The 15037-nt window shown below is 34.3% G+C and overlaps 2 protein-coding genes across 2 annotated transcripts; one reads left to right on the forward strand and one right to left on the reverse strand.

Moving 5' to 3' along the window:
• Positions 1–417: 417 nt before the first annotated feature.
• LOC120212789 (protein DCL homolog, chloroplastic-like) lies at positions 418–3053 on the reverse strand. Its single transcript, XM_039210976.1, has 3 exons — positions 2637–3053; positions 1334–1448; positions 418–711 (listed from the first exon to the last, which is right to left on the reverse strand). Exons 1-3 carry the CDS (start codon positions 2942–2944, stop codon positions 541–543), a joined length of 594 nt encoding a protein of 197 aa, XP_039066907.1. The 5' UTR covers positions 2945–3053; the 3' UTR covers positions 418–540.
• A 4427-nt stretch (positions 3054–7480) lies between these two features.
• LOC120212813 (F-box protein At1g47056-like) lies at positions 7481–9305 on the forward strand. The gene has a single exon (XM_039210992.1). It carries the CDS (start codon positions 7689–7691, stop codon positions 9294–9296), a length of 1608 nt encoding a protein of 535 aa, XP_039066923.1. The 5' UTR covers positions 7481–7688; the 3' UTR covers positions 9297–9305.
• Positions 9306–15037: the final 5732 nt, after the last annotated feature.

The raw sequence follows: 15037 nt of genomic DNA on the forward strand, positions 1-15037 counted from the left end.
AAAATCAAAGCAAATTCAACATCCGAAACTCCAAAGATGCCATCTGTTTCTCATCAAAGTAATTTTCTTCTAATATGTTATCCACGTCTATGTATTCAATATTCAAGAATCAAGATACCATGCAGTTCTTGGAGAGAAATTAAACCATTTTATTGCCTTTGCAAAGAATTCAGGACCTATTATAGAGCTCTTTGACCAATCCTAATATTTTGTAAAACCAATAGCCAGCTAAGGATATGAAGAAAAGCTTCCTACAACATATACAAAACTTGCACAAAGCCAACCACGACGAAGATAGATTCAAGTCGACAGAGTGAGAGGCTCACTTCAATAATATTTTTTTTTCTGTCCACGTTTGCAAATGTCAACATGAAGCATTAGTCGAGAGTCATCTACAACATTCAAACCCAGAAATCAAGTCTATATATCGTTCTCTAATACAAATTGACAATCTCTCTAACCAAAGGATATATTTAAAACATCAAGAGTGCCACCAAAATCATACTCTTAACACTGCTATTAAAATTATGTGTTCACATTTTAACCACTACTGCGTTTAAAATGTTCTCTAATAAATCTTTCTGCATGAGATGGGTATTTATCTCGAATATACGCTCGGAGACACTTCTGGTATGAGAAATCTATCCATCCACCATCAGTTCTAACAACAAAGAGACACCTTGAGTGTCTAAATTGAGGATGTCGATCAACCTTCAAAGGGGATTAAGCACATTATTAGTTTGTTCTTTGTCCAAGAAAGCAAATACCAATGTACCCCATACATCTATAAAATATAATGATTACACACATGTAAAGCAGCACTGCTAGGTCAGTTTCAACCAACCACAAAAGTATTGAACAATAAAACAGTACACTTCAATCAGCAAGTAAAGCAACACTAGCAGGCAGATTAAAAGAAGATTCTATGTCCCAATAATAGAGGAAAGAATGGGACCAGTCATCAAGGATTGGGGAAATTAAAATTCCGCATAAAGAAAAGAGAGGTAGATTTCAACACCAGAAGAAATAAAGGAAAGAGGAGACTGGAATTTCATAAAAGTCTGGATGAGCAAATTCCAAATCTTGAGACAAACAATCAGCCTAACTAATATAATGTTAAGAAATATTTTTGACTGTAGTAGGACATACAAAACAATCAATTACACTCGTTTAAGTTAAAGTAGAATTCACTTAATCCGCACTTTCTAAAATGGCCTACAAGGCATTCTCACAATGGAAATACTGAAAGTTACCCAAAAAACATGTTTCATTATATAGCAATCCAACCAAAACATTGAACAACCTGCTAAAAGGCAATGTGATAAAAACTCACCATAATAGAATCAAGTCCACATCCAATTTTATCTTCAGAATGTGGATGATGACGAAGAAGCTTCTCTAGCACAGTTTCCTCGTCCGAAACAATTAAACGTTCCCCATCCTTATACCTAACATTAAGAAATACATAGAAGTATCATAATCATTAAGCTGGCTAAAATTTAAAATAGTGCTGCACCGCAAAGACAGATTTGCTCAACTTATTGGCTTCTACTTCTGAAAATGAAAAGCATCTCAAAGTTATATGTTAGCTTGTTTTTCTCAGCAGTGAAAAAAATCACAGGTTCTAAGATCAAGACAGTTACATTAGAAATAAAAAAAAAAGAACTGGAGAAATTTTTTCCACATTAACACACGGAAGATGGTTAGAATAGATTACAACATTTTCCTTTCTTAAGATTCAGTAGCACATTTAAATTTTAAAATTCAAGTACCTTTTGAGAGCCCTTTGTTTCCAAAATTTGTCATAAGACTTAAAAGTATCTGCAGCTCCAGTCTAAGTTCTAGCAAACTCGTAAGAAAACTACAGGGAGAACTCCATATACCCCATATTTCTGTCTCTGTGTTTAATATATACAAAAGCAACTAAGAATGGAAATTCATGAATATAAAATTGGATATCATTCTTGCATATCCAACCAATACTAAGTTCCATTCTGTTCCCATCTTTTCTGTCCTCAACGATAGAGGATAATGTGGGATATTGATGGGAACTTAGTGGCCGGGTTTGAAGAGATACGAGATGATGAGGCAACATTAAAGTGCTCGTCTGTTTACTCCAGTAGCACCAAATTCCTAATAAAACAACTTCTTTTATTTATGGCCAGGAGCAGCAAGTATTATATCAAAAAGCAATATTTTGACAGTGGTAAAAGATTCATTCACACAATATTAATCAAGTTCTTACAGTAAACATAAAAGCAACCACAACAAGCTTTCATCCCTCTCATAGCAGCAAAGGACTAATAAATTCAATATTTCATCCTAACAGAAACCTTCAAGCTTAATGCGTTATCTACTCAGGACTAATACATGAACTACTGAATAAATGGAAACCTGCTAGCCTTTGCCTATTTAAAGAAACAATAGAGCTAAAACACTAGAATTATCATAAACAAAGGATCAAGAATCCGAAAATCGCATCATTAGAAATCTGTTCGAAATTCAAATCAATTACAATTGAATAGATGTACGGAACTCAAATGTATAATCTAATTCTTAAATTTTTTACGTTAATGGAGCCTATAAAACTAGATCTTATGATAAGTGATAACATGGCTAAGGGTTAAGAGGCTGACCTATCGGAGTGAAGAATCTCTTTAACTAGAGAAATGATAGGCTCGATGTCTCGAAGAATCTCTTCCTCCTTATCCTTCCATTTCCTGTAATCAGGATCATCCCACCTATGGTACTTCGGAGGATCCCTCACAGTTAGCACCGAACTACTTTTCTCCGCAGATGATACCTCCTCTTGATGCCCAGTCTGGTCTGAGGCGGCACAACAAGGTCCCCGCGGAGACGAAAAGGTTCCGGCGAAGAGACGGTTGTACCGTTGCAACCGAAGCCGCAGCAGCGGGATGCCTTTGAGAATCAGAGGAGCGGCCATAAGTGCGAGTGAAGTGTGGTTGAGGAACTGACGATAGTTAACTCATCGCTTCTTCGCTTTTTGGAGGGGGTCGAATCGAAGCGCGCCGTTTCAAGGATGAGGGGCTTCACCTAGGCTTGGTCAAATAATCCAAATCTGACGGACGAGATGGGTTTTAGAATTTGGAAATAGTCGGTTGGAGTTAATTTTAGAATAAAAATTAGGGTAAATTACACAAATGACCAACAAACTATTATCATATTTTATTTTGACCAATAAAAAGTAGTGTCTATGATTGCATATCCATATTTACAATCCTAGGTTCGATGCATGAGACGCTCCCACCCAGAAAATTAATTGTTTTCACACAATAACGGCTCTATTGACTCCACTAATTATCACCAACGTTCAGAATTGATTCAAGGAGTATTTAAGCAAGCTTAGAAGCCATTGATCAACAACAAGAAACATCAAGCAACTAGAATCAAGAGAGAATCAAAGAGAAAGCATCAAATCTCAAGTTTTGAGCATTTCAAGCCTATTTTTCATTCAATATTCATTTTGCTTTCAAGAACACTTTTGTGCTCAATTGTATTTATTCTTGAGTGTTCTTTTCTTTGTTCTAGAATTGTGCAAACAATCTACCTTGTGAGGATTTCCTTGTAAGTTTGCAAATTTGTAATGTTCTCTTTGGGAGAGAGTTTTTCTCAAGAATTTGGGGTATAATTCTTGAGGGTTTGTAAGGTTACTCTTTGTCCTCAAAAGAAAGACAAATTAGTGAATTTGTGGAAAATCCTTAGTGTGGATAGCTAAGGTAGTGGACGTAGACTTTGGTTGAGAAAGTCAAACCACTCTAAATCACTGTGCAAATCTTTTCAATTTTCTGCAAAAGCTTCCACCGAAATTTTTAATTGCCAATTCACCCCCCTCTTGGCCGATTCCTTCGATCGATTAACTCAACAATTACCACATGGAGATTGAAGAATTCAATAAAGGAAATTCAGTACTCATTAATGACACAACTAGAGACAATCCTGAAAATATCTTTAAAATCCCTTAAATGATCAATTTCTAAATATTACAAATTTTTAATATTTTTATTGATTATTTGTAATATAATTTAAATGTATTGTCTTTTAGAATTAGATTGATTACTTTATTATGAATTAAGATAAAGTTAAAACATTATTCCTAGTTTTTTATTATTTTATTAGGAATGAGGTTAGACTCGAAACATTATCTTTTATTCATTAGTCATGTTACAGCAATGACTTCTCACCCTATATAAAGGAGGCTCCTCCCACCATTGTAATCACATATTTTCTTGAATATAATACAACGATAGTTCGTTTTTGCAAGTGTTAATTGCCTTGTGCCTTCGAAGCATTCTTCATCATTAAGTTCTTTCAAGTTTTTTCGTGAGGGAGATCTTCACACTCTTGTTTGCCTTTTCATTGCGATTAAGAGGGTTGGTTAGAGCTGATTATCGAGTCTACCTAGTCAATTGATGCTAGGATGGTTCGTATGACAACTATCTATCAATCATCATCATCATCGAATCACCATTCTCACCCATCACATCAAAACCCTAACTTAGCTAATTTATTCCTATCATATTATTATTATTATTTTCCCTTATCTTTATTTTATCTTTATTGTTTTAATCTTATTCTTCTTATTCAATTTCCAGTAAACCCTAAAAACCTTAATTCCCACTGCCCCTCCATCTATTTCCCCTTATTCTTTGATCGAGTCAAGTTCTTTCTAGGTTTAATTCTTCAACGACAAGTAACGTTCTTAACTTCGCTGCCATTCTTTATCAATTGATATCAGATTTAGGTCGATTCTTGGAAAGAATCAAGCAATCTTGCTTGTTTTTTGCACACAAAACTGCCAAGGTATCACAACGGAGCTAGTTCGCAATTGATCGTTTTCAAGTTCTTTTTACATTTTTTTAAATTTTGTCACAATTTCTTCTTGTTAGTTTTTTCTTTTTATCAAAACATAAAAAATTAGATTGCTCTTTTTACTGAAAATCAGACCACAAATCATTTTTCAGAAAATGTAAAGGAAATTCAGTTGACCAAGAAAATAAATTACATTAACCATCTGTTTTTCGTCAACCAAATACTGAAAAATGAGAAAAACACTTCTCAAAAAACCAATTACAGGAAAACAAATTGACCCTAAAGTCAATATTTAAAAGGAAAGAAAATATATTTAAAATTACATAAATTGAATTGTTGATATATTTTAACCTTAAATTTATAGAATAATTTTGAATGAGTAAAAGACCACAATTATATGGGATGAATCAAGATTAGATGAATGAGAATTTTTCCTTAGGTCAGTGCTAGGGTGACAAAAGCCCTAACTCGACTGAACCATTCCACCTAGTGTCCATCCCTAATCCCCTTGATTGGACCATCGCCGACCTAATAGAAGTAGACATGGATAAAAATGGTTAAACTCCAACAATGCTATAGATTTTCAATGAATTAGGTTGAAATGATTTTGTTCATAGGATATAAAATTGTATTGGAGATACGATTGTTAAACTATAATGTTACTTAGTATATTATTGAAAACATTATACTATTAATTTAGCCATAATAAAATATTATAATAATATGTTTTAATAAATTTAAAATCCAATATAAGTCTATTTAGAGGAGAGGAAAAATGGGAAACTCTAATAGAAGGAAGGGAAATGTTCTTAATGGGTCTAGAAGCCATGATTCAAAGAAATATAAGATAATAAAGATAAAACAATTTAGTCGCTCAACCAACTATAAGAGAATAAAGATGAACAACGAGCTATGGATTCAGGTAACAAATGTCAAGGGAAATGATGAGAAGAGAAAATAACATCAGTGACCAAAAATCCCAGATAATATACGATTTTGATCAACTTTTTTTGGATTTGCGAAAATAATCAATAAAATCGCAATGTGATCTCTAATTCTCATTGCGATCTCCACTACCGTAAATTCGTGTTGCATTTCGCGTTGCGATAATTGAAAATCGCGTTGCGATAGTTAAAAATCGCGTTGCGATTTTCCATTTCGCGTTGCGATAGTTGAAAATCGCAACGTGAATTTGCGATAGTGGAGATCGCAATGCGAATTAGAGATCGCATTGCGATTTTGTTGGTCATTTTCGCAAATCCAAAAAAAGTTGGTCAAAATCGTATATTATCTGAGATTTTTGGTCACTGAAGTTATTTTCTCTTTTTTTTAATTACACGATTTATCATTTTTATTTGTACTTTATTGATTTTAATAATATATTATTACTTTTATTTTTCATTCAATTAAGATACGACTGTAACGAGTTAATTACCGTTAAATAATTTAGTATAATCACACATTTATCCTTGTTATTTACGAATTCTCTAAATTTAATCATACTTTTAATAAATTAAAATAAATTTAATCATCCGATCAAATGATGTCACACACCTTTTATATCATCTAATACAAAAAAACTGTTTGCGTTGAGCTTGAGTCCATAAGTAATATGATTTGTTGTTTTATATAAATAATATTTAAAGAATTAACGAATTCAATTTGAATAAGACGGCTTCTTAACGCGCATTAATTAATAGTATGAACAAGTTGAACAAAAAAACCCGGAAATGTCGTGTTACTTAGCACTATTGTCTAAAACAATGTGAATGTAATTATATTCATTAATTATTTCTTAAAATAAAATTTAATTATGTGATTTTTATAACTTATTTAATTAAAATTTTATATATTTTTTGTTTTCTTTATAAAAATATTTTCCTCTAAATAATATTTATGTCATATATTTATTTTTAAAGAAATACTTCATTTAATCAGTTTGAACCAAATAAACTCAGTTGTTAAATAATCATTTTAAGGTCTCAGGTTCGGGGTATGAACGTTCAATGCAAAATAATCTAGAGTATTTTTAACATATATTACATTGTATTTGCCCTAAACTAATAAAACATACTTCAATTAGTTTTTTTTAAAAATATGTCTATAATTTTTATTATTCTACATAAATAATTAATATTTTAAATATAAAATTTAAATTATTTAAATATATATTAATTTATATGAATAATTAATCTATTCATATAACGAGAATACAAGTGTGAAATATATATATTATAATAGTTTAGAATAACTAAAGATAATATTGTTTAGAACTTTTGTTTGTTATTTACAATGTGCACACACTCTAATAAACATGTTTATTTAAATCTAGAATATCTAAAAAAAACAAATAATCTCTTATATATTTTAAAATAGTTAATTTTAAATAAGACTGAATTTTCTTCTTACAGGGATTGGGTCCCTAACACGAAAATATTAGCGGTAATGAAATGTTTAAGAGAATAATAAAAGCAATTAGTTTAGGTGGAAAAGAAAGTATCACCCGTGCCCAATCTCACAATTCCAGCTTGGTTTGAACCGTTATCACGTTTAATTTTATTGGACTTTAACTTTACCCAATAAAGAATGTGGTGGGGGCTCACGAAAAGTATACTATGAGGATGGCAATGGCGTATAGAAACTTGAGACTGGAACTGGAGGGTAGGAATAGGATAGGGAAGGCTATTCTTTTGTTCAGAAAGAAACCTTTTGAATTCGGCCGGGCTGGTCTTTTCCAAGAACAAAACCGGTGCGGAGCCTGGAAAATGGTCCTTAGGTTTCGCCCTGGATAATTAACCTGTGGCCGTTCTTTTCTATTTGCTTTTCGCTTCTTTAGGTGTAGATATTTGTTGTTGTTGATGGGTCAAACAGTGTCGACGATGAAACTCACCAGCCGTGGGGATTGTAACCGTAGCCAACTTTCAAAATCGAAATCAATGGCTCTGATCTCTCCGATGCAATCTGAGGAAGCTGAAGAGCTTGACCGAAGTAGCATGGATGGATTATCTGATTTCATCTCAGTTCTGCCCGATGAGTGTTTGGCTTGCATTTTCCAGTTTCTTAGCCCCGGTGACCGGAAACGCTGCTCTCTTGTTTGCCTGCGGTGGTTGAGGACTGAAGGACAGAGCCGTCACCGACTTTCCCTCAACGCCCAATCAGATCTGCAACATTTGATTCCTTCCATCTTCTCTCGCTTTGATGCTGTCACGAAACTGGCCCTGAAATGTGACCGTAGTTCTGTTAGCATCGGGGATGAAGCGCTTGTTCTAATCTCGGAGCGCTGCCGGAACTTGACTCGCCTTAAGCTCCGAACTTGCCGTGACTTGACCGATGCCGGAATGTCGGCTTTCGCTAAGAACTGTAGGGGCCTAAAGAAGCTTTCGTGTGGATCTTGCACTTTCGGAGCTAAAGGCATGAACGCCGTGCTCGACCACTGTCCAGCTCTCGAGGAACTCTCCGTGAAACGACTTCGCGGCATCATAGACGGAGCTGCAGCTGAGCCGATAGGGCCAGGGGTGGCGGCGGCAGCGTTGAAAACAGTTTTCTTGAAAGAGCTTTATAATGGACAGTGCTTTGGTCCGCTTATTATTGGTGCTAAGAATCTGAAATCCTTAAAACTTTTTAGATGCTCTGGTGATTGGGATAAGCTTTTCCCTCTTATAGTTGATCGGGTCACGGGTATCGTAGAGATCCATATGGAACGGATTCAAATAAGCGACATCGGTCTCGAGGCCATATCCAACTGTTCCAACCTGGAAATCCTTCACCTCGTTAAGGCTCCAGAGTGTACGAACGCTGGACTTGGAGCTGTTGCTGGGAAATGTAAATTGTTAAGGAAGCTTCACATTGATGGATGGAAGGCCAATCGAATAGGTGACCAAGGTTTAATTGCTGTTGCAAACTCATGCCTTAATTTACAAGAATTAGTTCTTATTGGTGTTAATCCGACGAATATAAGTTTGGGAATGTTAGCTTCAAATTGTCAGAACTTGGAACGGTTAGCATTATGCGGTAGTGATACGGTGGGTGATGCAGAGATTTCATGTATTGCTGCGAAATGTATAGCTTTGAAGAAGCTTTGTATTAAGAGTTGCCCTGTTTCAGACCATGGAATGGAAGCCCTTGCTAGTGGTTGCCCGAATTTGATCAAAGTGAAGGTGAAGAAATGCAGAGGAGTGACATCAGAGGGGGTGGAATGGTTAAGAGCAAGTAGAGGATCACTTGCAATTAATTTGGATACAGGGGAACAGTTAGATGCAAGTGCCAGTGATGTCGGGGCGCAAGATAATGCAGTTGAATTTCCTCCCATCGTAGCTACTCAAATTGGTGCTTCTGCTATTACTTCAAGCAGCACAGGTCGATCTACATCGAATAAGCTGCTAGGGCTTTTGAGCGGGAGAAGTATAGTGGCTTGCACTCTGAGAAGGTTCGCAAACAGCAACAGCAGCACTTCTCATGGTTCTTGAAATGTTTACCTTGTGCTTGTAGTATCAGAAGCATTTCAATGCTTCGGAATTTAATTCAATGCTGTGTGCTGTATGATTGCCTTTAGAGTTGAATCTTCATCCTCAAAAGTCAGTTTCTTTTCTATTTTCCTATATTTCTTCTGGTGGCAGCACCCTAATACAATAGTTAGATCATTGAATTTGTTTAGCTTCCGATTCTTTCTTGATGCATATAATGATAAGTATTCCTATTTGATTCCAAGTTTTGTGTACTGCAATTGCTTGACTTGTTAACGTAATCATATGTTTCTCAGTTATTTACATAAAAGATATAGATATGGTTGAGAGAGAGATGAGAAACAAAGATGTCAAGTACTCGATATTAATGAAAATAGCTGCCAACTAAAAGGCAAAAGCAGCATGATTCATATAGACTCATAAAGAAATGCATACAAAAGTTGAAGAATCCCATTTACTAACAGTATCTAAACTAAATCATCCACAAGGCGTTCAAATTCAGTGTGTTGTCAACTATAAATTGATGGCTATTTTCTCACCGATACACCAATCTGAACTTTTCACTGATACACCCATCTAAACCTTCCACTGAATTAGTCTAAGTCGGACATGGTATCAATTTACTCTGCTTTCTTCTCCTTCTCTACTCTAGGCTTTTGATATATAATAATTTGACAAAGGATTGTGCCATTTGTCACGATACCAATTATCGAGCCCGCAAGAACTTCATGGGAGTCGAGGACACCAAATGGATAAACCAACAGTGTACATGGCATGTGTACAAAATGAGTTTACACTGCCAATTTTTTTTTTTTTTAGTAAAATTGGAAGTTCTGTAATCTATCTTCTGGTTTCCCATAAAAAAGGAAGAAAATTTGCTTTAGACAGAAGAAGATTGTGCCAAATGAGAACGGAGAACAGAAGAGCCAATGAGCTATGGAATTTTTTTAAACAAGTTTATAAAAAAAATAGAAGATGAAAGTATAATAAAAAAAAGGATACCACTAGGTGGTGCTTTTTCCTGGATGCTGGTAAATACTCTCTCTGCAAGAGAAACACATCAAATAAGTTTAGTTTATGCCTTGTCATTGGTACAGGAAAACGCTACCTCTATGGCACTATAGTCACTGATACTCCAACTTAATCGAACAGAAAAGAAAACATGGATACTCCAACAGCTCTATAAACAATATGTACTTACCAAGCGAGCCAGCAGTAATCATTATGCATGTTAAGAAGCTGAGCTCCCCGGATGGACATGCAATAAGAAAGTGAGCTGAAGGAACAGAGGAGCTCATTATCACTTGGTGGGAACTGACCTGGATTTAGTAATATCTACTTAGACAAGTAGCAGTTTACTAGATAGAATCTATTGAGTCAGAAGTTCACTGAATTTACTAAGAAAGAAGCCTTTTATTTTAATATTTATGATCATAAATAGGTTGCGATAAAACAGTGCAACACGAAGTGAGCATTGATGATTTCCCACTCTTCGAACATAGTACAACTTTGTTTTCAAGCTATCAACAGTGGATGCCTTAGAGGCAAAACCACAGCAACTATGATTTACAGGTTATACCTTTTACAGCATTTAAGGATTACAAAATAACAGCCCCCCGAGTCCCCGACGGGTTGGGCAGACAAACATGCAAATATGAAGCCAGGAACAACAAGAATCAAAGCCTTATACAGATATGAGCTGTAAAAAATATATCAGAGAAATGTTTACACCTTCGTTGCCTTTAATTATTAAGGAAATTTATGGAGCTGTGGCAATTTCAAAAATCAAAATGTTGGTGAATAAATTTGTACGGTTTAAGAGAAGGACAAACTCAATATGGAAAATGTTGTGTATCGTCTTAGGTTACCGCATGAGGTTGAGCGTATTCACGATGTGTTCCACATGTCGATGTTACGTAGGTATCAATCAGATCCTTCTCATGTCGTTGCGACGGATGAGGTTGAGGTTCATGCTAGTCTTTCTTATGAGGAAGACATGATTAAGATTTTAGCTAGTGATGTGAAGGTGCTTCATGATAAGCATATTATGTTAGTAAAGTGTTGTGGCATAATCACAATGCTGAGGAAGCAACGTGGGAGACCGAGGAGTCGATGAGAGCTCAATTTCCACAGTTTTTCGATTAGGGTAATTTTGAGGACGAAATTCTTTTTAAAGGGAGAGAGTTGTAACATCCCAAAATCGGGTCCAATAGTTTCAGGTCTGTAGTTGGGTTGGTTTCCAGGTTTTCGGTAAAAAATAATAATTTGGTATTTTTGAAGTAATAAATAATTTTGAAAGTGGTTTAATTTGTTTAAGTGGTATGGAGTTATTAATTTATATTTTTTGAAATTAATAATTTAATTTTAATAGGTGACTAAATTGAATAGTATCAAAGTTGTGATTTTAATGACTAAAATGTAAAGATAAAAAATCAAAAATCCATGAAGCCTATTTTACCAAGGTTCATGATTAGTGTTTTCCCTTCTAAATTAACCGTATCTTAATTCTTCCTTTTCGCCAAAATTCCATCTAGATTCATTTTCTAATCTTTTCTAATTTTCATTTTTGGTTTTGTGATTAAACGTTCAATTTTCTTTTTCACAATTTTCTCTCTCTTTTCTCTCAAAATTATCTCAACCTTCCTCTCGTGGCTGAAACCTTTTTTATTCTTTTCCAAATCTTTTGTTATTGATTTTCTATCTCCTTCATATTAATTCTCTTTTCAAAGACAAGATTGTCCATCTTCCTTTTCTCTTGCTTTTTCTTAAATCTTCTTTGGTGAATGCCATTGATGATCATTATTTTCCTTCATTCTCTTTTCCAACAAGGTTATGGTTCTCCCTTAGTTCTTTTTATTTCTTCAACGATATATGATCTGTGTGATTGATGCTTTTAGTTTATCAATCTTTTCTAAAGAGGATTTGTGGATTTAAAGATGATTTTAGGAGTTAATTAAAGATTTATTTTTTTCTGAGTTGATTTTGATGTTTTCTTGACATAAGTGATGTGTTTTTGGAGTGATTAAAATCATATTAAATCAGTTTTCATTTGATTATGGTTTGGATATTGATTTCTTGAAAATAAATGTGATTTTGGTGTTTTTCGAAAATCCAGGAATTGATTTTGGTTACTACTAATTTGGACGGTTTAAGTGGTTATTAGGAGTTAATTTTAGTTGTTCTTTATTACATTTAGGTGAGGCAAAGTGATGTTAAGGTGTTAGGAAGCTTTGTTTTGGTAGCATAATTTTATGTTTTTTTAGTGTCTTTTTGATGTGTTGACTTGCTTTCTAAGGTGTTTGATAAACTTTTTCTTGAGGAAAATGGTGCTTAGTGTATTGGTGATCGTTTCCTAAGTGTGTGGAAGTAGTTTTGCTTAGCGAACAACAAAGGTGAGTGACTTTCATTCTTGTGTATGGACTTGTTCAAAGGTAAATAGAGGTATAGTATAGAGTAAATCTTACTCTAGAACTCAAATAATGATGAATCTATATTGATGCATTTATTGAATATGTGATGTGACATAAATTGTGAATGCGATATGTGAATTTTGATTGTGTTGCAATAATGCATAGAGATTTTATAAGTGTATTTGAAAGTGAGGATATATTAAGTGAAAGTGAACATAGATGAGTTGACATTCTCGTTGTCCATATAAGTGTGGTTGATCATGAAAACCGAAAGTGATAATGTTTCAAAATGTGTTTAAAAGTTTATAATTGAAAATATGCATCATTGACAACCATTATTGATGAACTTGGATTAATTGGCTATTTGTTCTTAATGAGACATTTGGATATGAAAGGCATGCATAGGAAAAAGTACTCTAAGTGTTTTGTTCAAGCTTAAGTGATATCGGGATTATACGGGATAAGGTTGGTACATTGAGCTTATCTCCGAGAAGATTAAAGGTAAGGTTGGTTCATTGAGCTTTGCTACGAAGGTCGTGGGTTTTGGACCCATGTGAGTCCATAAATAAAATGAGAGATGTATGGAGTCCATTTATCCAACGAGTGAGTTGTATTTAGAACAAAGGCCATTGATCTTAAAATGAAATAATGTGTGCATTATGTGTGGCTTGCTGAAAAGGTAATAGTGCATGTATGTATGTGTTGGATGGTAATATATGATGAATAATGCATGCATGTAATCTGGAAATTGTGTTTAATCATGATGCATAATACCGTGACATGAGTAGATAAATGTTGAGGTAAAAACAAGTGAGGAGTGAATGCATATAGGGCTTGCCTTTAGCTTTGGATTATACATTACTTAGAATGTTGGTTATTCACTAGGCTTATAGCTCACACTCCTTGTTTAATACCTTTTTCCAGTGGTCTAGTTGTCGCGTCAAAGGCAAGGAGCTTGCATTCAAGGTGATCGAACAAGGCAAAAATGAATAAAACATATATGTTGTTTTTTTCCCTAAACATGGCAATGTGTGGTCCTTGGAAAATGGACAATATTGATAAACTTTTGATGTAATAAGATTGTTTTGTTGTGGAATATTGGTTTGTGGTGTTGGAGTTCATTTGGTAGGTTTTAAAGTATTGGATTGTTGGAATGCAAGTTGTTGCTCACATGAATGTGGAAATTTACCTAAAGTTGAATTGTGCCTTAAGTAAGTGGTTGGTGTGCTTAGACAAGTGATATTAAGTGTACTAAACCTACTAAACTTAAAGAAAGCAAGAAATGATCCAAAATGCATAATTGGAGTATGTGAATTGTTCTCTAAGTGAAATTTTATGCAATCTTTGACTTTTGATGCCAAATCCTTGTATAATACTGTGACTCATGTTATGAAGCATGTTACAAGTGTATTTTTGTATGTATAAAATGGCATGATAGTGTCCAAGCATGTATCTAGTCCCCATGAACAATTATGTGGAAGTTTAGTAACTCAATTATGAATGTTCTTGAGAATTCTGTACTTTTCCAAAAAGAAGGATCGACCCCTTTAGGGAAATGATCGATTCCTTTTCAAAAAAGATCGATCACAAACTCATTGTTTTGCCTAGAATCGAACCCCCATGAAAAAGGATTGATCCCTCCCAAAAAGGATTGATCCCTTTGTTGTGTAGCCCAATGAAAAGTGGAGAAATTACATTCATTAAAGATCTGAAGTGTCCCCAAGTCTTATTTTAACCCCATCATGTTTGTGTGAGTTTAAAGTGATCCAGAAATTAATTTGCTAATTAATGATAACCCTTAAATTGGATTTTATTGAGACTTGAGTTATCACACTTAAATATATCTAATTTCATAATGGGAGTGTCAATTGTATGTCTGCTTTTGGTACATTACTTTTGAAATGTTTATGTTTTGGTCCTTAGGGATGCATGTTCAATTAGGGGCTCGAAAAATATCCAATTGGTATGAAATTTTGCATGTTACTAATTGGTAACCAATTAAGACTAATAGTAAACTTAATTTGGAGTTTGGAGGTTGAATTATTGGGATGATGTGAAATGTTCATTTTACCCCTATTTGATTTATAATGTTGTTATAATGATTCGATGCTGTAAATGATCATGTATTAGATTCAATGATTTGTTGTTACGTTTTCTAAAATGCATGATTTAAATTGTGCTTCCGCGTAGTGCACATGATAAGATTTTATTCGTCTGATGTGGTTGGAACCTAATGTACGCTCAGGTATCCAAGTCTATCTTCTAGACCAGGTATGGGGTGTTACACTTTGATACCAATAAATGTAACATCCTAATCCAGTCCGACCCAAAGAT

This window comes from Hibiscus syriacus, unplaced genomic scaffold (assembly GCF_006381635.1).
Source record: "Hibiscus syriacus cultivar Baekdansim isolate YM2019G1 unplaced genomic scaffold, ASM638163v2 tig00110017_pilon, whole genome shotgun sequence".
Classification (NCBI taxonomy): domain Eukaryota; kingdom Viridiplantae; phylum Streptophyta; class Magnoliopsida; order Malvales; family Malvaceae; genus Hibiscus; species Hibiscus syriacus.